Raw genomic sequence first — 27,811 nt, 5'->3', positions numbered from 1 at the left:
GTTTACACATGCGCCTCTGCTATGTTTATACTTAAATGGAGGCCTTTTCTGAAGAGAAAGGAACGCACTCTCAAGCGCCCCGCGGGGCTGGCAGTCTGCCAAAAGGCCACATAGGAAGTAGGGCGGAGCCTGTGGTGGTTTTGCGCCTCTGCTACCGTCTTCTTTCCCCAGGCGAAGTAACTCAAGGACAGTCCTAAGGTCCCAAGGCAGCAGACGCAAGTCCCAACCTCTCCCACGCCGGAAGGCCCGCCTCCTGGGCCCCGCCCCACGGCTCCCCTCCGCCCCGCCCACCCTCCCTTGGCCAATCAGCGAGCGCTCGCGCAGACCCGGCTGTGGAGAAGTTCCGCGCAAGATGGCTGCTGGGTGTCGGAGTGTGAAGGTAGACCAGTGTTCGTCCCTGCAGCTTCCCTGGCTGGGACGTCGCGGCCGTGCCACTCAGGGGAAAAAAGCGGCGCTGGGAGGAAGGGTGATGCTCATCTAGGCCTGGTAGTGTGGCGATTGGGCTCGGGAGGTGAAGGTCAACACGCGGATGCACGCGTGGTCCCATCGGTGAGGGGAGGAGGCACACTTAGGTCATACCGCAGGGGTGACTAGAAGCGTGAAGGAGCACTTGGAAGGGTGGGAGTGGTCCGGACAGTGAAGCAGCTAACCGTGTCCGTCTTCGCAGGGCTTGGTAGCGCTGATAACCGGAGGAGCCTCGGGCCTAGGTCTGGCCACAGCGGAGCGACTGGTGAGGCAGGGGGCGGCTGCTGTGCTTCTGGACCTGCCCAGCTCGGATGGGGAGGCCCAGGCCAAGAAGTTAGGGAGCAGCTGCACCTTCGCCCCCGCCGACGTAAGTGGGGTAACCTTGCCTCTTCCCAGCCTGGGAACCCATGGGCACCCCCTTGCATACGGATGCCGTTTATGTGGGTGGTGGGCCCATCTCTTTTTCCCTTTGGGCCCAGGTCTCCAAGCAATGTGGGGTCACCTGTGGTAGGAATGTCTAAAACCGGGATTCACAAGTATAGGGGTGAGAATTGGGCATATCGGAATCCCCTGGAGGGTGTACCTGTAGTTTGAAAATGTGTATCTGTGTCCTTTAGTTTATATTTAGAAAGTGGAAAAATTTGTTTTCATGAAACTAGTCTCAGAAAGTAAAGGTTGATGAAATCATCTTAGCAGGTAGGGATACAGAAAAGCTAGTGTATCTTTATATCTGTAATTCTCAAAACAGAGTTGTGTTAGTGCTCTGATCCACAGCACTGAAGAATCTCCAGGGTTATGTGAATGTATCAAAAGAGGCTGTGGATTTGAAGAGGGTTTTGAAACACTGCCCTAGAGGACCTAACATTTTCAACTTAGCCTCACTCTCATTATGTTCTACCACAGTCCTTTCTCTTGGCCCCTCTCTTACTTAAGCTTCTTTTCTGACCCAAGTTTTGGTCCTACCCCACCCTCCACCCAGGTTTAGTGGTGAGAGGGAGTCTGTGTGCTGGGAGATAAAATACCTCACCCTTTGAAATTGTCGTCAGAGAAGGACGAGCAAGCAGCCTGACTGTAACAAAAGAAGAGTTTGGCCATGTGGATGTGGCAGTCAACTGTAAAGCAATACATACAACCAAAAGAAAAGGAAGCCCCATTCCTTGGAGGACTTCCAGCAAGTTCTCAATGTAAGGCCCAAGAGATCCTGTAGGAGTAGGAGTAAGAGGTGTCTGACTGTGGGTACCCTGAAACATTTGAGGGAACAGAAGGCTTCCTCTGTCTCAAGTCTTACCCATGTTTTTACTCATCCTCCAGGTGAATCTTATAGGCACTTCAATGTAATTGGCCTGTTGAATGGTGAGATGGGCCAGACTGAACCAGAACAGAGAGCCAAATGTGGAATCATCATCAACACTGCCAGTGTGGCTGCCTTGGAGTGCCAAGTGTGTGGGCAGGGGCAAGGCTTATGCTTCCTCAGTGACTTGTTGGGGCTCTCCTACCTTTGATTCACTCCTTTTCCAGGTGGACAAGCCGTAGTCTCTGCTTCCAAGCAGGGCATAGTGGGCATGACACTGCCTATTGCTGGAGATCTGGCTCCCATAGGCATCCAGGTGCTCCAGGTAGACATATCCCCTTCCTGTCACACTTGGGATTGTGTGGGATTCATGAGCAATTGAGAGGGGAAAGCAACCTTCACAACAACAGCTCTCTGTCTCTGGGCCCTAGGTAAGCACCAAGAAGTAGGGCTAAGGTGAAGAAGAACCATGTGAAAGGAAAGCAGGGGTGGGTCTCTGACTCTGGCTGTCTTCTCTAGGCCTTTTTGTCACCCCCCTGCTGATCATCCTCACCGACAAGGTGCATAACTTCTTTATCTGCCAGGTTCCCTTCCCCAGTCGACTGTGTGACCTCAGTGAGTATGGTCATGTGGTACAGGCCATCAATGAGAACCCATTCCTCAATGGAAAGGTCATTCGGCTAGATGGGGCCATCTGCATGCAACTCTGAAGTGAAAGGGAATTGCTTACACATCCTCCTCTGCCCTGCCTTCTCTGGGGGTGCTAAATGCTAGTTTGGAAAGAAACCCAGTAACCATGTTTTACCTCTGCCCACCAGTCACCCTCTATGCCTAATAAACTATATTTTTTCACAGGGGGTGGGTACCACTATGTGCTGGGCAAATTGGCATGAAGAAGAAAGGTGAATGGGTGCAGGGTCTGATAGGGGTGGATACTCAGAGTCCTGGGGTGGGTTGGGACAGGCAGAACCTCACAGTTTTGCATAGTATTGCAACATGTGGCCTTGATTTCAGTAAGTTTATTATCTAGGATAGAATGTTGGGGTACTGGATCACTTTCCTCCTACTGGGAAATGGATGCGGCTGAAGATATCCAGCATTTTCCTCTTTGACTTTGAGGTTGATGGAGAGAAGGGGAAGATGACCATGCTGAGCTCAGTAGCTGCTGGTGTTGAACTGTAGGTGATACTGAGTTGTAGTTGATTGGTATAGATTATTGAATTCAGATAATTTTGCCTGTGAAAGAAGTCCAGAGGCTTCATTCGATGTGTGTTCCCTCTCCCTGATCCTTGCCATCCCTCCCTACCCTTCCTGGCATCAGTCCACACCACCACCCTCCAGAACCTACTGGGCCTTTTGCTCCTTAGCCAGCTTTTGGTTGAAGGAGTCTAGCCCCTCTGAAATTCAGCACACGGTTCAGTCTCCTGCTGCTCCAGCTGCAATCCTGCCTGTGCCAAGCATGTGGTCTGAGCTTCCCATTTGGTATCTAGTGCTTGTTTGGCCTGGTGCTGTGCCTCTTGGACTTTCCTGATGATGGCTGGCTGCTCTGAAGTCATGCCCTTCCGGCAATAGGTCTGGACCCAGTGTGGAGCTAGAGGGTGTTGGGTGACCCGGGGTTCTCGGTTAGTAGGTCACTTGTGATCTGGTTCTGGATCTCTGAGATTGGCTTCCTGATTGTGCTAATGGTCAAGGCATTGCCACTGAGCCAGTTCAGCTGCCTGGAGGGGCCCCCTAAATGTGATCATTTGAGTGCCCGACCTCAGAGAACTCGGAGCCATGAGGGTTGGAGGTGACCCTACCCTTCTCAATCTCAGGGAAAAGTCACTGCATGGCCTTTTATTGACCCTTAAGGTTGGGAAGAAGTGGAGTGGGCAAGGAACTTCCCTGCCCTCAGGAAGCCTTTAGAATGGGAGGCTGGGATGGGAGATAGTACTCTTTTCTCAAGTCATCCTGAGTGTGGAGTTTGGGTAAGGGGCATCTTTTGCTCTAAGGGAGCCCTTAGGTGAGGGGAAGCATCCTCAGGGTGATGAGAGAGATTTGGTTTTGAGGGGAAGCATATGGCTAAGTTCCCCTAGGACTTTGTTCAGGGGGTTGGGCGGAGGGGACACGGTGCACTGGATGGTTAGGCCTTAGCTGCTCTTTGTTGACGTTGGCTAAGGTAGACATGGCCATGTGATAGGAGTCCTCCATCTTGGCCAGGTGGGTGGCCCAAATGTCCATGTCTGGGTCCACCTGGTCACTGTGGATATCTACACAAAGAAATATGTCCTGGGTGTTGTGCTAGCATGTTCCATTTGTGTTTTTCTCACTCAGCCATTTGGTCAAGTTTTGTATATGTGCATGTATGTATGGGGGGGGCGGGGTAGCATCTTGAGTTCTAGGTATGTGGAAGGGCCACTCTCTGGGGTTAGGAGTAACCAAAGTGGCATCAAAAAGGATTTCTCAAGTTCCTTACTGAAAGGTACCTCCCATGGACCTCGGTCCCAGTACCAGGTTTGCTGCTTCTGACCTGCATCACCTTGGATAAATCATTTCATCTCTGTGTCCTTATGTTTTGCCCTCTGAGGATACCACTTGATGGGATCCTGTCCTTATAGAGCTCCGAGTCTAGTGTGGGAGCAGATCAAACCTAGATAATCATACCACAATATGTTAAGGGCATTGACAACACTGTGTATAGTGCATTATGAGTGTGTTGGATGGTGGGCAAGATGTAGACTTCCAGCAGGAAGTGATCCTTGAAATACAGTTTGAATACAGGCAAAAAGAGCAAAGGTCATTCTGGGCTGAGAGCACAGCATGACGAAAGGCACTCAAACTTTTTCCATTCCAGCCACTTTGGTCTTATTCCTAGATCTTGTCGGATCCTCCTTCTGCCTTAGGGATTTGTAATACAAAGGTAGGCTCATGTTGTCCTGCCTCCTTCAGTTCTTTGCTGAAATATTGTCTTCTAAGTGAGGCCTTTCCTTCTTGGCAGGTTTATTTTTCTTTCTAGCATTTACCACCATCTATTGTACGGCATATTTTTACTTAATTACTTTGTATATCGCCTCCCTCCTCTCTGGAAGGTAATCTTTATGAGTGTTAGATTTTTGTCTCTTTTGTTCACAGCCATGCCCCAGCCCCTAAATCAGAGTCTGGCACACAGTAGGCGCACAATAAATACTCGTCAAATGAATGAAGGAAATCAATAAACAGCATTATATGTATCTTTTTTTTAAAATGCTTGATATGTATCTTAAATGACAGGTGGTCTGCTGTTGTTGGAGCATAAAATTCAAGTGGCTAGAGAGCGCTGCAGGGGCCAGACCAAGGGCCAGAAACTTGAGCCTCAAGGTGAGGGGGAAACATGGAAAGATTTTAAGCAAAAAGGTGACATGTTAGATTCACATTTTAAAAAGCTCCTTCTGGTGGCCAGTTTGGAGGACAGTCAGGCTGGGGGAAGACAGGGGAGGTACAAAAGCTACCTTGGAGGCTATTGCAGTAGTCCAATTGAGACGGTTCAAACTAGGCCACTGATACGATGGAGGGGAATTATATAGGAGGTTACATCAGTAGTACTTGTTGGATTGGATGAGAGAGTAAGAAAGTGGGAAGACTCAGGGATGCTTCCCAGAATTCTGGCTGGAATTGACCGGGTGGATTGTGTGGCCACCATAAGAAGTAGAGAATATAGAATGAAGAACAGGTTTAGAGGGCAGTGATGAGTTCTGTTTAGGACATGTTGAATTGGAGGTGTCAGCAGGCATCTGGATGTTTGATTCTGCAGGAGACAGTGCTCAGCACAGAGGTGGTGGCATGGTTGGTGCACGCAGAATGAGGGCTGAAGGCACCTGAAGTGCGTACGTAGGGTAGAGAGAGCAGTGTGCCAGGGACAGTCTCAAGAAGGAAGGATCAGAGGGAAAAGGAGCTCACAAAGGGCAGACAGAGAAGGAGTGGTCAGAGGCCTACAGGCAGAATGTGGTGTCATGGGAGCCAAGGGAATAAAGAGTTTCAAGAAGGAAGATGTGATCAGAGTCGAATTCAGCAAGAAAGGTCTGGTCAAGGAAGAAAGACTAAAATGAGCATTTTGTGCCTGATGACATGAAGAGCATTGATGATTTTAGGAAGAGTAGTTTCAGTGAAGTCGTGTGGGTAGAAAATGAGATCTATGGCTATAAACGAAAGCAGATGTCTCACAGCATCCAGAGGAATCATAGGTTTGAGGGAGGCTTTTGTCTTTTAAGAAGGGTTAGCCTTAAGCATGTTCACAGAAGGGGCCAATAGAAGAGGAAATGTTGAAAACACAGGGAGAGGATACCTGAAGGGTCACCGTCCAAGGGGAGGCAGGGAAGAATGGGGTCAAGAGCATAGGCTGAAGGCTTGGCTTTGAAGAGGCACAGGGATACTGACTTTAGAGACTGAAGGACAGGAGAAAAAGAGGGCTTAAAAGAGTATTGTTTCCTTTCAATCTTCAAACAACCTAGAGTGGAAAGCCCCATTTTTCAGATGAGAAAACTGAGAGGCCCACAAAGATAAAGTATACTGCTCAAGATGACATAGCCAGGAAGCAGTAGGTTGAGAGATGAATCTAGGTCTCTCAGTACACTGCCCAAGATGACATAGCCAGGAAGCAGTAGGTCGAGAGATGAATCTAGGTCTCTCAGTACATGCTTCTTCCATTACTCTCCAAGGAAACTTCCAAGTGTTCTGCTGTCCCTGTTGCATCACTCTGTCTTCAAGTATATAAGCCTGCTGCCAACTGGCTGCAGGCCCCATGGTTCCACAGAAACTGCTCTGAAAAAATTACCAAATACTCCTAATTTCCAAATCTGATAGACAGGTTTCTGTTCCCTCTGATTGGACTTTTCCAGGGCATTTTACTGTACCTGACCACTCCCCCTTTGAAACTTCCTTCCTTGGCTTCTGAGTCCCTGCTTTCTCCTCGTGTCTGAGAGAAGGCAAACATGGCATAGGGGTCAAGAGCATGGGTTCTGCAGCCAGCCTGCTTGAGTTCACTTCTGTCTCTCTTGCCCGACTAGCAGCTATATGACTTTAGGCAAGTTATTTAACATCTACCTCTGTTTTTCAATTTCCTCACTTGAAAATGCTTGTACTCTCCTCGTAGGGCTGTTGTGAGGCTTAAATGAGTTAATACAATGTAGAGCACTTAGAATTGTGTCTGGTACACAATAAGTGCCCAATAAAGATTAGCTGTGTTGTTATTTTGAGTCTCTTCTTCCTATTTCCGTGATCCCTTCTGTCTTTATTATGGCTTCCTCTTCTTCAACTCATTCATTCACTCAAGATACATTTACTGAGCATCTACTGTGTGCCAGGCACCGTGTGAGTCACTGGAGTTATGGTGATTAATAAGATAGCCCTGGTCTTTGTCCTCAGAGTGTACCATTTGCTCACCCTATCTCCAGGCTCCCCACTTAGCATCCTGCCCTTTTACCCCTCTATACTGATGGCTCTTAGATCTCTCCCTCCTGCCCAGACTGCTCCTGGAACTTCGGGGTCATGTAGCTACATGCCTGCCTGCAAGCCACCTCCTCTTAGTTGGGATAGTCTTCTACCTGGTCTCTCTGCCTCTAGTCTTCCCTCTCTACTCCAGTGTCCACATTGGCTGACAGTTATCTGTCATGTGACTCCAATGCTCAAAACCCTCTTGTGTCTCTTCCCTCGCTCAAAGTAAAAGCCAGTGTCCTCCTCACCGTGGCCCACAGGGTCTACCCCAGCACTTGTCTGATTTCACTTCCTACCACTCTCTTCTTACTGTCTTCTTCAACCACTCTGGCCCAATTGCTGTTTCTCAAGAATTTCCAGGCATGCTCAGGGTCATCGCACTAGCTACTTCCTCTGCCAGGACAACTCTTTCTTCAGATATTTGTATGGCTCACCCCTTCATCTTCAGCTGTGTATTTAAATGTTACCTCAGTGAGATTCTCATTATTTAAAATTGTAGATGTGCATCCCTTCCAAAAGTCCCCTTCTGTGCTTTGTTTTTCTCCCTGGCAATTCTCACCATCTTATATGTTATATATTTCATGATTTTATCTTGTTTATCGTCTGTCTGCCCCCATTAGCACATAAATTCCACGAGAGGCATGATATTTCTGTTTCACCATGCCAGGCACAAAGTAGGCAGCTTAATGTTTGCTGAATATTGAAGTGGTCTTGTTACTCCCGTCTTAAAACCATTAAGTGGTTACCCACTGCCTACATAATAAAGTCAAAATCCCTTACCTTGGTGTAGAAGGTTCCCACCCATTTTCTCTTCCTCCAACTAACTGTCACCCTTGGGCTGCACTGACACTAAATTGTTTACAAATCCTAAACACCCAGACCTTTTACAGCCCTGGTGCTCTTGCTTCTGCTGCCCCCCCTCTGCCTAGAGTGGCCCTTTTCTGTTCTCTCCTCCCACCCTGGCAAAATTTTACACCAAGTCCCAAACCCAGTTCCTGACAACCTGTGTCACCCCCTACGCTGCCTCCCTCTTCTCATGAGAAGTAGCCAATCTCATGTTCATGTCCCTTCCATGTCCTATATACCCTTCTGTCAAAGTCCCTGTCATAGTACCTAACATGGTACCAAAGCATAAATGTTTGCTGATGGATGACCCAGGTATGTATCTTTTCCTCTTAATCAAACTGTGGTTTTCTGGAAGGCATGGCTCGGTGAGCTCCTGGAGGGCCAGGACCCTGTCTTGTTTACTGTGTTCTTCAATTGTTCATCTAACAATAATATTTTTGAGGTCCTGGCACTGTGGCAAACACAGTACTAGGCAATTGGGATATGGGGTGGAAATGATAGATGTGCTTCATGTTCAGTGAACTGACACTTTGGGTAAAAGACAGTTACAACCGTGATAAATAGTGCAACAGAACAGGGTGCCTTGAAAGGTGAGCCGTGTGAGTAGATAAGACATGGTCCTACTGGAAGAGAAGGATGTGGCCACAGATAATATAATCGTAGCTACTAGTTATTGAGTGTTGATGCTTGTTCTTTACATACAGTATCTCATTTCATTCTCACAAGAATTTTATGTGGTTTGGATGATTACCTTCATTTTAATGATGAGAAAACTAAAGCACAGAGAGGAAATGAATTTGCTCAAACCAGCTATTGCGTGGCAGAGCCATTAGGTGTGTCTGCAGCGTGTTGCCTGCAGGTAATGGAATGCCAGGCAAATTGGGGAACAATGACCACACTGTCAGTTACTTACGGAAGTCAGAGAGGTTGGGGTCTGCACAGTCTAACCTTTCAGCATCAGCCCCGTGAGGAACTGGACCTCCCAACTGAACTGTGGTCTCCTGGGTGCTGTACTTGGCTCAGGACAACTCCCTGCCAGGCCTCAGGTTCTCTGAGTCTGGAGGGCCCAGCTGCTTACCTGAACACTTTTCCTCAGCCCTGGCTTGCTGTTGCTCATGCAGCTGCCTTTCCAGGTTGTATCTCAACTGGTCCTGCTGCATTCTCAGGCATGTGGTCCTGTCCAGGTCCTCCCCAGAGAAGCACTGCAGGCTGGCTGGGCCACAGTGGGGATCGTTGTCATTGAGGCGAGCTGGAAACTCCTTCCAGAGTTGGTCTGGATCCCAGAGGTCAAATTCACGTCTGTTCTTAAGTTGCTGCTTCTGCTTCCGAAATTCCTGGACTTTCTTAGCTAGTCGACGTGTGCATTCTGCCTGTTCCTTCTCGAGCATCTGGGCTACCAAATCATACTGCACCTGGCTGGTACCTGGGGATTGTGGGCACAGACATGGAGAAGGTACCATGGGAGGGAAGGAGCCCACCCAGCATGGCCTTTGCTCCCCAAGGCCCATCCGATTTGCTCCCACCACCACAGGTCCTCAGGGCCCACGCAGGGCCAGAACTACCCTACCTCAGCCCCCTCAGGCCCTTCCTTTACCTCCCCTGCCTGGCCCCTGGCCTTGGGCTTTTACCATAAGCTGCCTCCCTGCTCCTCTCGGTTGCTTCCCGAAGTTTTCGATCTTCCACCTGGCTGTTCAGTGCTTCAGCATCCACCTGATCCCAAAGAAATGAGCTAAGTCAGGGTAGGGACTCAGCAAGGGGGTTTAGGTGCTCTATTAGAAACTGCTTGTAATTGTTTTTATTTTGAAATAATTTCAAACTTACAGTACAGTTGCAAAAATAATACAAAATCTACAGAGAACTCCAACATACCCCTACCCCTCCAGATACCTAGATCTACCAATTTTAACATTTTGCCACATTTACCCTATCATTCTATCTATCCATCTATCATCTATCTATCATCATATATCCTGAAAATGTGCTTTTAGCCTTTTCTCCTCGATTATTAGATCCTCTCCAGGGTCATGTGTTGCATTTAATTGTTATTGTCTGTTTAGTTGCTCTTTTCTTTTTTTAAATTGTGGAAAGATGTATACAACATAATCTTTCCCATCTCAACCTAAACTGGTTATAATTTATCTGCTTCATAATTCTTCTATAGATCTTCAGTACTTATTGGATAAAGTCTCAACACCTGAGCATAGCTTTTAAGTCCCTCAATGATCTAGCCCTCCTTCTTCAGCCTAATGTCTTAGTGTGCTCTTCCTCTATCCCACCCTAACACTAACTGGCCTTAGGAGCTGTGCTTACTATTCCCTGCATATCTTAGGCTGTTTTGAACCTATAGGACTTTGCTTAAGCTGCTCTCTCCACTAGGAACACTCTTTCCTCCCTTATTTACCTGAAATCCTGTTCATCCTTTAAGGCCAGCTCAGGCTTTACCTTCCTGACCCCTCATGCTGGTGCCACTGCCACAGAATCTAGGACCCACTGTCCACATTACATTGAAGTTTGTCTACATATATTATCTCCTCCATTAGTCTGTGAACCCTTTAAGGGCGATGACTGGGCCTTGCTCATCTTTGTATCCTCACTGCCCAGCACAGTGGTTGGGGCACAGAGCAGGCCCTGAGGAAATATTTGCCAACTGGATCTGAGTTAGATCACTCAACTCTCAGCCAACTGCTTCCTCCTGTCAGGTGCTATGCTCAGGTTTTCAGAGCTGCCACCATTATGTTAATCATCACCTCAACACTTCCTTTTCTTAGCCTCATTTTACAGAGGACAGGCCTTGAGCTCAGAGATAATAGGTGACTTATCCAAAGTCATACATCTAGTAACAGCAGATCTGGCCCTTAATCACACATATGGTATCTTGTCCAGAATACCATGTAGCACCTCCTCTATCCACTAACCCAGCAATCGCTTTTTTCCTTAAACTATCAATATTTTCTATTTATATTTTGATTATAATTCATTTAAATCATTTCAAAATAATAGAAACTGGAATTCAGTTTATGAAGAGTTAGTGTCCTTCCCATCCCCATCCCTCAGTCTGGTTAACAGTTTCTTATATAGTCGACCAGAGGTAGTTTAGGCATATACAATACTAAATATTCTTTTTCTTTCTTTTTTTTTAAAAAAAACTTTTTATTGCAGTGGCATATATACAACTCAAAACCAAATATTCTTTAGACCTCTTTTGTCTCCATGTTGCCTCTCTCTCGAGAACCAGGGCATATGGCCCAGAGCTGACCCAAGAAGAGTTAGCTGTCACCAGTTCCCCTTCCCCATTTTCTTTCCCTGTATACCTACCCCCCTTCTCAGGCCCTTCCCAGGCCTGTCGGGAGAGTGTCTTCTCCCCTCCCCTTCCTTTCCAGCCCCAGGGCCCGCATAAATCAGGAATAGGGTATAATTGGCCCTGCTATGTTCCTCTCCAGGTGCAAGTGTGGGATGGCCCATGGTCCTAAGAAATCGCCACCGCTGCTCACTCACCCCCATGACTCGGTTCCGCACATTGAAGAATCGGCTCTGCCGTTCCTTTTCTCGATTTCTTTTAGATTCAATGACTGCTGCCTCCTTGGAATCTGATGACAGGTTTACCTTAAACATCCTGAGCAAGGGTGAGATGGATGGCCAGTCAGTGTTGACCATCATCCTTGACTATGTCCCCCTTTCTTTCTCCCACAATATCCCACCAGTTATTGATTCCTACTGATTTTACTTCCTAATGTATTTCATATGTGTGTCCTCCATCTCTGCTGTCACCACCCTAATTCAAGCCTCACAAATCTGTTGCCAGACTGTTGTCCCCAGGAGCCTCACTGGCCTCCCTTGCTCCAGTGTTGCATTCTCTAGTTCTTTCTCTGCATTGATTACCATAGTGATCTTTCTGAAGCAAATGTGACCATAGCATTCCTCAGCTTAAGACCTTGTACCTATTGCCTACAAGATAAAGTCCCAACAGCTTTGCCTTCTTCATAAGGGTCTTCATGATCTGACCGCTGCTCACCTTTCTAGCCTCAAAGTCATTTACAATACGGCCCCATTTCTCATTATGCTCCACTCAGTTTTCCCCATCTCAGTAAAAGGCACCATGATTCACTAAGTTGCTCAGGTCAGAAACTCAGGAGGGATTTTTTGATACTCCTTTCCCTCACTCCCTCTTCTTTTAAAATATAATATCAAAGCATTTGGTGCCAATGTCTGTCTGGTGCAAGCCAGCATTATTGCCTTTACTGGATTACTGCGACAGTTTCCATAATGATTTTCCAGCTTCCTCTGTTGTCTCCTATAGCCCACTAATCACACAGAAACCAGAATCAGCTTTCCTTTCTGAAATGAATTTCTCCTTTTATTTAATTTTATTACTCTCTAGTCAAATGAAAGGCCAGTGTGCCTAAATTTTCCCATGTTCCATCTTATTTGGGGAAGTCCACTTTCGGCATGTGGGCCAGCTAAAGTCAAAAAACTTTGAAACATAAATCCAGTTGTGTCTCTCACCTGCTTAAAATCCTCCCAATTCCTTCCCACTGCACTGAGAATCAGATCCCAACTGCTTCCCCTGGGCTCTCAAAATCTGGTTCCTGCACACTTCTCCAATTAGTCTCATACCACTGTCTTCCCTGCTCACAGTTCTCTAGGTACACTGGCTTCCTATCAAGTTCTCTAACACAACAATTGTTCCCCCTTCTGGGCCTTTGTTCATCGTGTTCCTCTGGAACACCATTCCTCAACTCCTACTATAGATAGTTTCTGCTCATTGTTTCACCACTTTATAACTGTGGAATATTTGATACATATGACAGAGTATGTATAACCCATATGTAAGTTAGGAAGCATGTTAAAATAGAGACCTGTGAACCAACTCCCCATCTTAAGAAAAGGAACATTATTGGTAGCATCGAGGTGTCCCGTATCTCTTCTCCCTCATTCTTACCCCAATCCAAAATGTGTTATCATTCCCTTACTATCATTTATAAATATACTCTGTGTATGTGCATTTTTCTAATGGGACAATAACTTCATAGGCTGATCTGAGGTTTAAATGAAAACCTGGAGAGCATCTAGCACTGTCCTGGCACATAGAGGGTATTAAATGGTAGCTGCTGATATTATTACCAGCCTTCATTGTGTTAGAACTTGTTTGTCTCCTCTTTTAAACTTAGCTCCTTGAAGTGAAATTCTTATTCTTGTATTTGTATTCATACCTAGCATAACTCCTGGCATGCTAGTGGGTACTCAGGAAGTGTTTTTTGGAAATGAAATGAATGTACTCAAATCCCATTACCTTGTATGTCATGGAACTATGTCTGGTAGTACCTCAGTGTGAGATTCATTGAAATTGAATTCCATCCATTTTCAAGTTTTATTCCAGTGTTCCACAAGTTTATGTCTTAATCTGAGATAGTCCGCCAGTTCTGTTCTTTCCATCCTATAGAAATGTTTACAGTTAAAACAGAAGCATATGAAGAGCTAAAATGGATTTCTATGTCCAAGGCGTAGTGGAATCATCTTACAAGTGGTAATGTTTTGACAAATGAATTCTTCATTCTCCTTTCCTACTGCTGCCCCCAGAAATCCATGCCCAAGACTAGGGACTTCTGTGAGATGGTGGTTACTTAGAGCTTATCACCATATTTGATCAGATCCAATGCAATTCAGTGATTTTGTCCTCTCATGCTGGTTGGAAGGGAATTCTTCATCAGAACCAGTAGGTGCTGAAATGCTTGTCATTGGGCAGTGACTTGACCACTGCCTTCTTGTCCAAAAAGTTTGTTTGTCCTTGTTTAGTGTATTCCCATGCCTTGTAGGAATCAGCAAACTGTGTCTTGTATAATGGGTTGATAGAGGAGTTGATAGATGTCCTTCAGATTAATAGATAAGCAGCTTATGGGAGGTATTTATTAATACTCTTCTCTGTATATCAGGCTCTTAGGTATTTACCTTTTAGGTTTTCCCAGGGGTTTGGCATGAACCCTAAGAGGGAAGCTTGGCCCTTTTATTTCTTCCTCTTTGTGCACTAGACTGAAATATTAACAATGCTGGATTTTCAATGTTGTACTTAGCAGACCTCCATCTCCCCAAATAATTGCTGCCAGTAGAATGGCTAAAATTAGAGTTTGCGGTATCAGTCACTTGACTGAGTCATCTGCTTATTATTTGACACACCCCATGTTTACCTTTTTTATGAATATTAGCATCAGTTGTCCACTTGGAAAGGACTCCCAAATTCAGCAGTCTTAGTGGGTATAGTGGAACAGCTTCCTACCATGGATTTTTGCCTATACCTGTGGGGTACTGTATCCAGGCCATGACTGATAAGTTTTCATTGAGGTTATCCTAAACAAGAAGAGGACCACACCCCACCTCCTTTCTTTTCTGCCTTTTTAAACATCCTGCCAGTTGAACACCAGATTGTGAGCTTGCTCTTTCTCTCTGTCTCTCCCAGCCTTCCTTCTAGATCCTTCCATGAATCCGTACCCTCATTAGTTTGCCACTGTTCTCTTCTCTTTTTTCAACCGTCTGGCCAGCTATGACGCTGGTGGTGAAGCCTTGGTCTCTGTGGAATGATGGAAGCTTTACTGAAGGTGTGTTCTTTTCTTTTCTTTTTTATTTTTTACATTTACTGGAAAATCGACTGAGAGGGTGAAATTTCAAGCTTAGAGTGTTTCAAGGTGAGAACAGATAGCATAAGAAAGCTTACCCAGAAGAAGCCACACTTAATTTATCTCATTATCAACTTTTACATGCAACTACCACCTTTGTTAGGAGTTGATCATCGTCCAGCGTGGTGTGGTAGTCAAGAGGCCTGGGTACTAGTGAAAACATTGCCTCACCTTATGACCTTAGGCATGGCCCTGAGAAAAATATATGTAAAGATACTTGTTAAATTATGCTATAATGAAAGTAACCTGTATCACATGCCGGGCACTGGACACCAGCTTTTGTCTCCCTAAATATTTGATTTAATCCTGAAAAGTCAGTGGTGTTACCATTACCCCAGAGGAGGTTGAGTCCCAGAAGTCTTGGAGCTAGCATTTGCAAGCACCAAAAATTAAACACATATTCTTTTCCCTATACCCTGCTGCCTCCTTAAGGCCCCAGACTGCATATTATCAAAAGAGTACATTATTTTACAGCTTTGTGTCTTTCCAGTTGATTGTTTTTGTCTCTTCTTCCCTCTCTGATAGGTCATAGTTTCTTGGCGGTGAACAGGACCAAGTAACATCTGTCACCAGAGGTGTCAGAGTGATTGACCTCATCACCAACCTGGACATGGCAGCTTTTCAGTCCCATAGTGGACTTTTTATCTTCACTTATAGATGAGGTATTATTATAAAAGGAACAATTGGCATAGACTTTATACCCAGTGAGAGCCTAGGAACTATCCTAAAATCCGTAAAGAGCCATCTCACCCTTCTTGTGTTTCTAGAAACCAATTCTGTAATCTGCCTGGGGTATTCTTCCATTATAACTGTTTTTTATCCCAGGAATATATGCAGAATTTTCTTAATATCTTTCCCTTGATTGTAGCATGAAGTAGGTCTGTGCCGAAAAGATTTGTGACCAAGCCAAAGACCTAGATACCCAGCAGTAGAAATGGAAACTGATGTGGATGGTAATTAACAGTTCTTAAGTCAGGATTTTTTTGCTTGAGATTTTTCTGTTATCACACTCCAATTTTTAATCTTCCTCATAAAATTTGAATACACAATTGTTTTGAGTGTATATTTCCAGCAACAAAAAATCTTTTAGTCCCTAAGTGGATTTACAAGTATTTTTCACAACGATTATCAGAAAAGGAAGGTACAGGTTTTTCAGAATAGAGATGGTGGGTGAAGCAGATGGTAGAGCTCCAGTAGAGCCCTACAGTTACTCTATGTACCTATTTTGTTTCATCACTTAATTGATGTTTTCTTATTTATTGGTTCATTATCTTCTTATTCCCATTGTGCCACGAGATCAGGGTACTTGTCTTGTTTACTGCTGTATCTCCAGCAGTAACTGATACATCATAGGTATATAATAAGTGGTTGGGAAAGATAAGGAGAATGTGGACTCTGATACCATAAAATCAGAAAGGTACAGGACCTGATGCTGTTGATGTTCAGGTATGTTGTGTGTGTCTTTTTCTAAGTCCTCCCTCACCTCCAGCCAATGTATAGTTGATATTAGCATCAGAAAGAAACTGTTCCCCAAAACAGCTTCCGTAGGATTTAAATTAATCTTTTCTTGGTGACCCACGTTATCACTATGTGTATCTTTTATCATAAAATATATATAGAATAGTATAAAAGAATATATCATGTAATACTTTAATTCCTGTCACTAAATATCCATAGGTTGCTGTTACCCATTTTTGTTTTAATCCTTGATTCTGAACACAGTTATTTATGTGTGTTGCTATCCTTAGATTCTAGTCTGTTATGGGCATTCTGGCATTTGAGTTAATGGGTAAAATCCCAGAATATTGAATAAAATGTTACATCTACTGAATGGCACATTATAGAAGACTATTTAAAGACCCATTGTTCATTATAGATCAGTGGGTATAAGAATGAATTAAAGTGCTTTCTAAAGATTCAGACCCCATCTGCAATTCATTAAGTTTTCAAGCAGAGCCCAGGAAATCTGCACAGTTAATAACCAATCCAGGTGGTGCTGATGCACTCGTAGAGAAAAGTATAGATTCAGTGAAAAGCATGTTTAAAAAGTGAGTTTGTCCTTCCCAGATGTAAATGGACCATGCATGTTTGTATATTTTTTGCAAAGGTCAGAGAAAAGTATTTCAAAATGTGAATAGCAATTTATCAGTAGTGGAGCTTTACTATGTTTTCTAAATTGTAAGAAATGATTCTGCATCTTGGATTCAATGAAAAGTATTTTATTCTTTGTTGGTAGCTTTTATTCTAACTAGTTTCTTTATGAGAACTTGTACCTTTGTTGCAGATGTGACTATGGCAAGCAGTCCAGGCTCATCTGTCTCTGTGGAGCACTGACTGGATGTTGAATTAAGGGCATCGAGTTCCAACAACAGCACTAACATCTCCTCTGGCCCTGGCCCCCATCCTGGTGTGTAGACAGGTAGTCTTTCACACTGATTGAATTACTAAAATAGTGAAGAAGAAAGCTTTGGAGGTAGCTTAAGTGGTACATTTGGAGGTTGGCTTCCTATGACTATGCACGGCCGTCACCATTCTAGCATTCCATTTTCTCATGGTACCAAGTATTTCAGAGCATTTTATAGTCTTCTAACTGTTTGCACATTGATTATTTCATCAAAACAGCCATGTTGGAGGATAGATAATATCTGAAACATGACCTGAGGCTCAGAGAGTTATTATTCTTTTTACTTTATAATTTTTCTTTTTTACTTGAGGCTTTTAGTTTCGTATGGTCCTTGATGATTTATGTTTCTACTTTCAAAGCTTAGTTAAATGTTCTTTCCAATGTCCAGAGACTTCACTTCAATTGTATGCTGGTTTTGCTCTGGTTGATACTGGTCTTTTAAAACTTTGTTTTATGCACCTAACTCATTGTTGTCTAACCATGAACCCAGTAAAATTCTCTTGTCTTTCTCCCTTGCCTTGCCAGGAGTTCAGTATATTCCACAACGAGCCCACAATGAGCAGCACTTCTCAAATCCATGTTGAATTTCAGGCCATTCAAGACCTGGCTTTTTCAGATGGCATACATCATGATGTTTGATTCTAGATACTTTTTTTAGATGATGTTTGACTCTTAGGACCTTTAGCCAAGCCTTTACAAAGATTGGTCCTTTTCATACTTTTCTGAAGACCATCTACTCTACTTCAACAAGGCAGGCTTAGTAGGAGGCCATTTTGAATAGCGTTTAATTGTTTGGTGTCACTTCTTCCTAGACCTAAAGGGTGTTTAGCTATTTTCATAATTATTTGCCTTTTTTCCCCTGTTCCTGCTTTCAGCTTTGTGTTCCCATCCAGCCTGGTGCCCCACTTAGGCTCTTTGTTTCTCTGTTGTTTTTTTCATCCCATTGTTATAAAGCTGATTGCATGGACAAGAAATAAATAATAGAAAATGAAGGGGAGACAAAAAGGGACCATTCTTTCAAATTTGTTCTTCTTTTCAAGATGATTTTGGTATTAGGAGCCCCTTACCCTTCCATATGATTCTGCTGATGATTGGCTTTTCCATTTCTGTAAAGAGGACTGTTGGAGTTTTGATTGGGATTGCACTGTTTTATTTGTTGAGCTATTCTGGATACCTTTCCTGTATTATTAACCCACATATGGCAGGAGGACCCTTTGAGGCACATTTTCCACCCTGAAATGCCAGTAGGTAGTTTAATCCCATTCTGGCAGTTACCGCCTGTCACAGGTAGAGAGCTTGGAGACTCATGCTGTTTTATGGCTTGAGCTATTTGGTTTATATGGTCTGCCAGGAGTTGTGACGTTGGGTAGCCTCTTTGGGTTGAGTCTGTGTTACAAAAATGAAAATATCTAAACTTGTGCCTGTTACACCAAAGATTGTGATGATGCCCAGATATATTAGGTCCAGTGATGGCCCAGTACTCCATTTTGTGGCAAGGCTTTGTGAAAGAGATGGACTTCTATTTGGATGTATAGAGTAGAAGAGAATGAGGTGGAGAAGTAGAGTATGTGACCCTGCTGAGCAGGATTGCCCAAGGGGCTTAGAAGGTAGAGTTGCTATTGGGCAAATTTATATCATTGCAGAGATGTGGGGTAAAATAGTGTCACTGGAGAAACGTGGTTGTATATAGTATTGATTGGTGGGGAGACTGGAGAAGGTTAATGAGGAAGCACCTGGGGAGGTGGAGTTGTCCTGCCCCACAATTCCATACCAAATCAAGATTCTGCTCCAAAATCCAACCCCTGTCTCTTCAGCCCCACCTTTATACCCACCTGTATCCCCTTTAACTTACCTGACTGCCTTTTCTTCTCTCCTGCCTCCTGCCTTACACCCCCTACACACACACACCCCTGCCATTTCCATCTGTGCAAGCCTACTTATACTCTGTTACTGGCCTAGTGGATGCTAAAGCCATCATGATTATTGTGGACTATCTAACCAGTGAGTAATGAGTAGGCAATATGAATATTGAAGAGAGTTCCAAGGGGGCAAGAATTAGTTGTGCAAATGGTTGCTCAGCCTGGGGCATCTGGTAGCAGACCCAGTTTGTGAGATTCTCAGTTACTGTTACAGTAGATATTATCCATCAGGCTGAGGAAATTAGTAATTGTGGGTACCAATAAGAATAGTGGAAAGTGAGGCGTGGACTGTAGGATGAGGGGAAATCAAAGCTGATGTGGTCGTGGGATTGTGATGAGTGATGCAGAGGCAGTTACCGGGGCAGTTACATCTTGGGTGTCAATGTCAAGGCTGGGACTATCAGTGGTACTGAAATCAGTATCTGTCGAGATGAGATCATCATCTAGGATGCATTAGTCTGCTGGGCTAATAGAAGTCCTGGGCTACCCCAGGACCTTCAGGCAAAGTTGTACTTCATAAAATTTTTACAAAAGTGACTGAAGATCAGTACCGGTTTGCCTCTGGGAGTTATAGGGTAATTTCCTATGGGGAAGCTGTGTATCGATTGCATGCCCCAAATGAGTAAGGTCACAGCTAGTGTGGAAAGAAACCCAAGGAATTTGGCATTGAGCTGGAGTGGTAGAATCCCAGACCTGGGCCCTGAGCCAAATGAGTCGTATCCAGGTCAAGCAGAGCAAGAACACTGCACAGTGAAATTTTTTGGGCCTCAGCATGCTGGAGGTGCCCATTTATTATAATGAGATTTACAGGTATTGCCATCCCAGTGCCTGTAGTGGCCTCTCATTCAATATCTCATTAATAGGGTAGATTCAGAGCTAGAATCCTATGTAAGAATGTTGGTGCTGGGAACTAATTTAAGGTCTTCCTTTCTTCTTTGGAAGAACCATGTATTTCTAAGTGTGGGACCAGGAAAGCAGCAGAAGCTTTATTTCCTGTGAAGTGGAACCTACAGTTAGCCAACCTCTAAAACCATCATATTGGGGAAGGACTTTGGCAGAGAGCTCTCTTGTGACGTGGCGAATAGTCTGGAGGGCAAGAGCTCTCAGTTTTCGGTGAGTCTCATTCTATTACCCTACCTTAATGTTGGTTCCAATCCAGCATGGATTGTACCCAGTGTGTTAAAGAGGTGGTGTCATTAAGTGAGTGGGGCATTCTGTTTGGGTATCGGATGCTCATAGATGGGAATCATCCCCTTTTATGGTTAGAAAGAGGAAGAGAGGCCATTGTTGTATTTAAAACATTTTTATTAGGTTAAAGTAATGTATCATAAAACTTGGCATTTTAACCATTTGTAAGCGTACAATTCAGCATCATTAATTACATTCACAATGTGCTGTCATCACCACCATCCATTTTCCAAAACTTTTTCATTGCCTTAAACAGAAACTCTTTACCCATTGAGTAATAACTTCCTATTACCCCCTCCTATCAACCCCTGGTAATCTCTAATCTACTTTCTGTCTCTACGAATATGCCTGTTCTTTATATTTCATATAAATGGAATCATAGAATTATTTTTTGTTTTGGTTCTGGCTTATTTCACTCAATACAATGTCTTCATGTTGCATCCATGTTGTAGCATGCATCAGAACTTCATGTTTCATCCATGTTGTAGCATGCATGAGAACTTCATTCTTGTTTATAGCTGAACCATATTCCATTGTGTATGTGGATCACATTTTGTTTATCTATTCATCTGTTTGTGGACACTTGTGTTATTTCTACCTTTTGGCTATTGTGAACAGTGTTGCTAAAAAGATTGGTGTAAAACTGTTTGAGTCCGTTTTCAAGTCATTTGGGTATATTCCTAGGAGTGGAATTGCCAGGTAACTTTCTGAGGAACAGTCAAACCACAGGCTGTACCATTTACCTTCCCACCAGCAATGTACAAGGGTTTCACTGTCTCCACATCATTGCCAGCACTTCTTTTCTGTTTTTTTAATAATAGCCATCCTAGTGGGTGCGATGTGGTAGCTCTTTGAGGTTTTGCTTTGCATTTCCCTAATGACTATAATGATGTTGAGCTTCTTTTCATGTGCTTATTGGCCATTGTGTATCTTCTTTGGAGAAGTGTCTATTCAAATTTTTTGCCCATTTTTTAATTCGGTTGTCTTTTTGTTGTTGTATTGTAGGAGCTCTTAATTGTTTCTCTGTATTGAACCCTTATCTGGTACATCACTTGCAAATATTTTCTCCCACTCTGTAAGTTGTCTTTTCCATTTCTTGATAAAACCAGTTTGTTAGTGAAAAGGGGTCTTCACCTATTGACCATGACACCCATGACAGTACAGGATGCAAAGATCCCATTGGGAGGCTAAGATTTGGGCTGGTGGCATCGGGATGCCATGGCCTTTAGGCCAAATTTTAAGGGCCTGGGGGCCATGATGACCAGAGGTCTTTTGGACCCATTGGACCAAGAGCAAGGGGTAATATCTGAGCTTGTTTGAAAAATGTGAGCAAATTAGTCAAATGTGGTAATAAAATGAGCTTCCTTGGTATGAGCTGAGACACGCGAGACTTTTAAGTGTCATACGCAAGGTCTGTGTGGCCACTTATTCCCAATCTGGAAGGCCCCAATAGGGGACAGTCCTGAATGTGATGTCTGTTTTAAGCCCATTGACCGGAAAAAGCAAGAAAGCAAGCCATTAGCTACTTTCTAGGAGTCTAAAAATACGATCAAGAGACACACCTTTATTGAGGGTGGCCTCCAGTGCTGAGTTGGGCTGACCCTTGGGTCCCATCCTTTATCAGGAATGACCTGGTCATGGAATGGAAAGCAGCTACTCTCCAGGCTCTATCATGTGTTATTTAGATTTTAACTTTTAAAATTAGTTGTAATTATTGGTCTATTCTATTTTGTTATCATTTCTTGAGAGTCAATTTTTATGACATTTTCTTACGAAAGCATTATTTCACTTATGAGCATACATGTTGTAAAATAATTTATTTGTTCTGTATCCAGTTAATTCTTGTTTCTCATTGCTCATATGTGTTTTTATTCTCTTTTCATCATTAGATTTCCTATAGTTTTTAAACATTATCAGTCTTTACAGAGGGCTAGTTATTGGTTTTAATTGTTGGTGTTACTGGCTTTCAGTTTCATTAAATTCTGTTTTTGTTCCTGCTCATTTCTCCTATCTTCTTTTTGGTTGCTTGTTTTTAAATGCAATTTTATTGAGATATATACAATCCATCCAGAGTATACAATCAGTGGCTCACACTATCACATAGTTGTGCATTCATCACCACAATCAATTTTAGAACATTTTCATTCTTCCAAAAAAAAAAAAGAGAGAAAAACTGAAACATCCCATACCCTCTTTTCCCCACTATTATTGACCCTTAGCATTGCCGTGGTACATTAGTTACTGTTGATGAAAGAATATTAAGATATTACTTTTGAGTCTAGTCCATAGTTTGCAATAGGTACGTACATTTGTATGGTGTGTGAACATCTCTCAATAAAATTGAAAAAAAATGCACCTAAAACAATGCCAAGCATATAGTAGATATTTAATAAAGGGTATTTTGAAAACTTAAAAAACATTGCATTAAAAAAAAGAGATGAGATCTGCTTACAAGTTGTACACAGAGATTACTGAGGAAAGATAAACTGCTGAGGAACTGATAAAGATAAAGCAGACCACGTATAAAAGAAGAATCAAGGACTCACTATGACAAGGAGTTAATAGAGGGGTATATGGGAAAAAATACACCTATTGCATACTGTGGACTATAGTTAACAGTAATATTTTAATACTCTTTCATCATAAGTAACAAATGTACCACACCAATACTATGGGTCCATAATGGGGGAGTGGATAAGAGGTATTGGAGGGTTTGGGTTTTCTTTTTTCTTTTTATTTCTTTTCTGGAGCAGTGAAAATGTTCTAAAACTCATCATGGCATTGTATGTACAACTATGTGATGATACTGAGCTAGTGATTTTATACTTCAGATAGTTAGAATGGTGTGTGAATATGTCTCAACAAAACTGCATTTTAAAAAAAGGAATCGAGGACTTCCATGACAACTAGGTATTTTGGCAGTGAAGAATTAATAAAATATACACAACCCTCTGGCAAGTCTAATTTTGGAGAAAATGTACCTACTAAACCAAGAGTGAGAATCTCAGATTTAGTCAAAATATACCAAATTTAACTCAAGAAAAGAATAATATAGTTTACATTAACAACTGAGAATGAAATGAGAGTCACTGTTAAAGAATTACCTCTCCGACAGTCCAGATCTATTTTTTAGCAATTTCTTTCACATTTAAAAGATAACTCAGATTCTACATAACTTTTCCAGAACATTATAAAGAAAACTTGTATAAATTGTTTTGTTTACATAAAGCTGATTCTGAGATCTAAGAGCACATGCATATCAAAAAAGACATCTCACATTCATATACAAAAATCTTAAATGCTAAGAAATAGAATTCTCCAGTGTGTTAATATATGATGTCCAATTTGAGTTTGTTACAGAGCTATAAAACTCCAGCAGGGCATCCATGTTGCCAGCATCAGGGGCACCGTTCATATTGTAGTCTACGTGAGTGGTACTCCATGGGTCGTGCCGTGCCTGCAAGTCTTCCAAGGTAGCTGTCATTAAAGTCTGTTCATATCATCTCATTTGAAGATGTCAGCGTTAGCTACTTAGAAGGTCTCCTAAGAGAGGAGCATATCGGTACAGTTCCTTCCCCCCCACCCCCACTCCCACCCCCACCCCCACCCCACCACCTAAATTTAGGAAGTTGTGGATATATAAAGAGTAGCAAGCACCAGAGGTAGCTCTTTCTTGGGACTCTTCAGGACAATGATCCAGGTAAGTGTTGGCTGTACATGTTCTTACTGCTCCCCTCTTCTGTCTGTAGATGGGTAACAAGATGGCACAGCTGGAAGTACAGATGCTTCTACCCAGGGTTTGTTGGAAGGAATTGGGCTAGATGGTGATAACGTTGGCTCCCATGGAGACAGATGAACCTACTGCTTCAGATTCTACAAATTCAAAATCACACCAGCCATGGCTGCCAGAATCAAGCAGATCAAGCCTTTGGTGTCAGGTGAATGATTCTCGTTTTTCTATTTCATTTTCTGGTTTCCAGGACCTCAGCCAGTTCTCAAACATAAAATGGGTTGTTAAGGTTGTATTTTTCACTGAAGGAAATTTTAAACCTTCGTGACTCATTTTCACATGTACTTTGTTGAGGGCCTACTATGTGACAGGCATGATACTAGCTGCTAGGGTACAGAGATAAGAATCCCTTCCTGAAAACCCTGTTTACTCTTCCTGTCTTTAATTGCACCCCTCCTACTTTCTGTCCAATTATTGCAAATAGCTTCTGTTCCTGCCTTTCCACTGAAATGTCTCACCAAGGTACCTTATACCTGCTTATTGCTAAGTTCATTGGTTACTTTTCACTCCTCTTCTGACTTGGCTTGTCTGCAGCATAATATACTTGACCCAGCACCTCATTCTAGAAAAACTCTTTCTTTGGCTTTTGTGGAATTAAGCTCTCCTGATACCTGTCTGGTTACTCCACCCAGTCTCCTCTTCCTTTCCCTGTCCCTTAAATAGATAATTCTTTTGATTCTGTCTGAGGCCCTTCTGCCTTTTTCAATGAAGCTGGCAGGTGGCATGGCATGATTTGTGTTTTAGTCAAGTCACTTTGGCAGCTCTATGGAAACTATATTGGCAGGATACATGAATACATTATAGATATGCACTGATCTGTCTTTGCTGTCTTTTGCCCCTTAATGTGACATCAATGTTTTGGGGAACGTATTTTGAGTGTTCCTCAAATATATTCCACTTTCTGACACCCTGATGTAGAGGAAAGTGCGATATAGCCCCTGGGAATCCGGGGGCCTACCCAAAAGCAAGCAAGAAATGGCCTTTGATGTTTCCTTTTGTTATCTTAAATTGCCATGAATTTCACATTCGATTCTAATTTGTTTAATTCTACTTCATTTGTTTTCATTTGAAAGTCTAAGCAACTACCCCCACATGGAAGTAAAAGGAACCAAGGAAATAACCCCTTGGTTTGCTATACTTCTTTGACTGATAGGACTTTGTAGCATTTGCAGGGTTTCTGTGTGAGCCTAGCTCATGTTTTTTGTTGTTGTTGTTGTTACTTAGGAATGTTAATACAGCTCATGCTTTTGATGTGTGTTTCTCTGTGGTTACTGGCTTGTTTTCCACTTCTGGTCCTTGCTGATGCCTGTGAACCAGTTTGTTTTATGTTCTCCTGAAAGCAGTGATGAAAAAGACAGTGCAAACGTAATGTTTGGATGTATTTTTTTTGTGGTTGACTTCAAATCATTAGGTTTTCAGAGTGTGGACATATTAAACCTCCATCCACTCAGTACGAATATCAGTAGCCGGTGACCTGTTTCTTTCTATGCTGTATTCCTCAGAGCTTACTGAATTTTGAGGATGATGTGTGATGCAAACTCAAGTAGAGTCTCTTTTCCACAGTGGGTTCATATATGCATGTATTTTCTTAAGAGACATACTTTGTTTCAGACCTAGCCTTTCTTGTTTCTGGATCATGATGAAATAATGTTTATTGAACTGTGGCATCATTTTTATTAATAATTTTAAGAGTAACATTCATTGTAGAAAAGTACAGTATAAAATCTCAGAAATCAACTTTTGAACATTTTCATTACTCCAGAAAAATAAAAATAAAAATAAGAAAAAAATAAAAGTAAAAAAGAACACCCAAAATATCTCATACCCCTCCTCCCCTCTGTTATTCATTTACTTTTTGTCCCCATTTTTCTAGTCATCTGTGTATACAGTGGATACAGGGAGTGTGAGCCACAAGTTTTCACAATCACACATTAACTCCATATAAGGTATATAATTATATGATCTGATATGATCATCTTCAAGAATCAGGGATACTGGATTGCATTTCAACACTTTCAGATATTTTCCTTCTTGCTAGTCTTATACACTAAAAACTAAAAAGGCATATCTATCAAGTGCATAAGTATAACTTCCATTATGACCTCTGGACTCCATTTGAAATCTCTCTGCCACTGAAACTGCAGAGTTGGCTTAGAGAGAGGCCACATTTGAGCAACAAAAAGAGGTTCTCAGGGGATGACACTTAGGCACAATTATAAGTGGGTTTAGCCTCTCCTTTGATTACAAGCTTCATATGGGCAAGCCCCAAGATTGAGGGCTCAGTCTACTAAACTGGTGGTCCCCAATGCTTGCAAGAATATCAGGAATTCCCCAGTGGGGAAGTTTAACATTTCCATATTCTTTCCCAGTCCCTCAAGGGGGCTTTGCAAATACCTAGATGCTATCTAGGCATCTGATTTTCTTGATTAGTTTATTTTGGACATCATTTTCTCTCTTTTAACTCGTTTTTTCTCATTGTTTGGCTTTAATCTCCATCTGTTCTTCGCCTCTCATTGGCCAGGTGTCAGAGTGTCTCTTCCCCAGTCTGCCTCAAAAATGAGGTTTCCATAGCGGCCTGCCTCAGGAATGTGGTGTAGACACTGGGCAACACAGTAAGGTCTCTGCATGGGCAAAACAAGTCCGCTGGCTCCCAGTGGTGCTTTGCTTTTTGCCGGCCAGCAAGGCCTGGGTTTGTTTTAGGGCACTGCTTTAACCATTGTGTTGTCCATATTTCTCAGCCAAAACCTGTCCAGGTTCCTATGCAGGAAGTGTAATCCAGCTCCAGTGGGCCTGGCATATTGCCTGGAAAGCCTCTGAGAATCCCTGCAATTACTGTACACCCTTTAGTCTGTCCAGCAGATGGCACTGTTCAGTGACTTAATCAACCTCAGAAAGTGTTTCCCTTCTGTAGCCAAATCTGTGATCCGGCTGGGTTGAATTGCCTCCTGGAGCCCAGGCAGAGTCTGACCAGGTAGGGCTGAATTACTGCCTGGATCCCCAGCTGCCTCTGAGCAGGTGGGGCTGAATTGCCTCCTGGAGTCCAGGTAGCCTCTGACTGGGCATGGTTGAATTATCTCCTGGAGTCTCAGCTGAGTCTGACCAGGTGGGGCTGAAACATTGGGATTCCAGCCAAATCTGCTCAATGTGGGGCTGTGCCCCCCATTTTATTTGTGGCAGAGGACTCTCCCAGCTGCCAGAGTTTTCAGCCATCCTCTAGGTAATTATCAGGCCACCTGCTGCTATATTCCTCAAAGGAAGAGGAAGGGCTTTTGGACCCAGGGCTGGAAACATGGTTTCTGTCCACGTTTTCTCAGACTCTTCATCCCTCCCTGACCTGGGTTTTGAAATGTCCTCCCCTCCAGATGGTGGGGATCTGTCTCACTGCTATGAGAGATTTTATAGTCTGTGTCCCTGTTGGGAGGTAGGAAGGATCCTGGCTGCTGTTTCTGTGCTCTTCCTGCACTATGTAAGACTGAGTGAGGGGGAAGGGAGAGGACCAGCCAGTCTGGGACAGAGTTTTCCTACCTGATATTTTTCTGTCTTCAGTTCAGCTTCTGTAGGGTCCTTCTCCACTCTGTACCTTCTTCCAGAGTTCTGTCCCTTTTTCTGCTGAATCTCTGGAGAGAAGTTTTTAATAGCTGTTTAAATCACCATGTTGATGACATCACCCCTTCCCTCCCTAATGTTCTAGAGTAAAAATGTATTGGACATGTAAATTCTAGTGATTGACTATTATAAGTAACACTTTTGTGTAGCCCCAGGAAGGGGAACCATTAAATGTTGTTATGTTTA

The 27,811-nt window shown here is 43.2% G+C and overlaps 1 protein-coding gene and 1 long non-coding RNA gene across 4 annotated transcripts; one reads left to right on the top strand and one right to left on the bottom strand.

Annotated features, from left to right (window-relative positions):
• The first annotated feature begins 346 nt into the window (after positions 1-346).
• LOC119522918 lies at positions 347-24,993 on the top strand. Of its 3 annotated transcripts, XR_005214560.1 has the most exons (8): positions 347-486; positions 668-832; positions 14,502-14,640; positions 15,244-15,380; positions 17,003-17,137; positions 19,984-20,154; positions 23,580-23,702; positions 23,979-23,990. It is a non-coding gene; the product is annotated as an uncharacterized LOC119522918 (long non-coding RNA). The 3 variants fall into 3 exon arrangements; XR_005214562.1 differs by lacking the exons at positions 19,984-20,154; positions 23,580-23,702 and having other exon boundaries at positions 17,003-17,125; positions 23,979-24,993; XR_005214561.1 differs by lacking the exons at positions 19,984-20,154; positions 23,580-23,702 and having other exon boundaries at positions 23,979-24,993.
• LOC119522916 (RIB43A-like with coiled-coils protein 1) lies at positions 8,806-11,933 on the bottom strand. Its single transcript, XM_037821627.1, has 3 exons — positions 11,546-11,933; positions 9,679-9,760; positions 8,806-9,473 (listed from the first exon to the last, which is right to left on the bottom strand). The coding sequence occupies exons 1-3, from the start codon at positions 11,705-11,707 to the stop codon at positions 9,070-9,072; spliced, it is 648 nt and encodes a 215-aa protein (XP_037677555.1). The 5' UTR covers positions 11,708-11,933; the 3' UTR covers positions 8,806-9,069.
• Positions 24,994-27,811: the final 2,818 nt, after the last annotated feature.

This window comes from Choloepus didactylus, chromosome X, assembly GCF_015220235.1.
Source record: "Choloepus didactylus isolate mChoDid1 chromosome X, mChoDid1.pri, whole genome shotgun sequence".
Taxonomy (NCBI): Eukaryota; Metazoa; Chordata; class Mammalia; order Pilosa; family Megalonychidae; genus Choloepus; species Choloepus didactylus.
This window is presented reverse-complemented; position numbering and strand designations above follow the sequence as displayed.

Excerpts from the sequence above, each read along its gene's own strand:
- LOC119522916 (XM_037821627.1), bottom strand. The coding sequence starts at position 11,707 with ATGATGGTCAACACTGACTGGCCATCCATCTCACCCTTGCTCAGGATG. Across the intron at positions 9,761-11,545 it reads TGCGGAACCGAGTCATGGGG|GTGGATGCTGAAGCACTGAA; the intron begins GTGAGTGAGCAG and ends CTTTGGGATCAG. Across the intron at positions 9,474-9,678 it reads GAGCAGGGAGGCAGCTTATG|GTACCAGCCAGGTGCAGTAT; the intron begins GTAAAAGCCCAA and ends CACAATCCCCAG.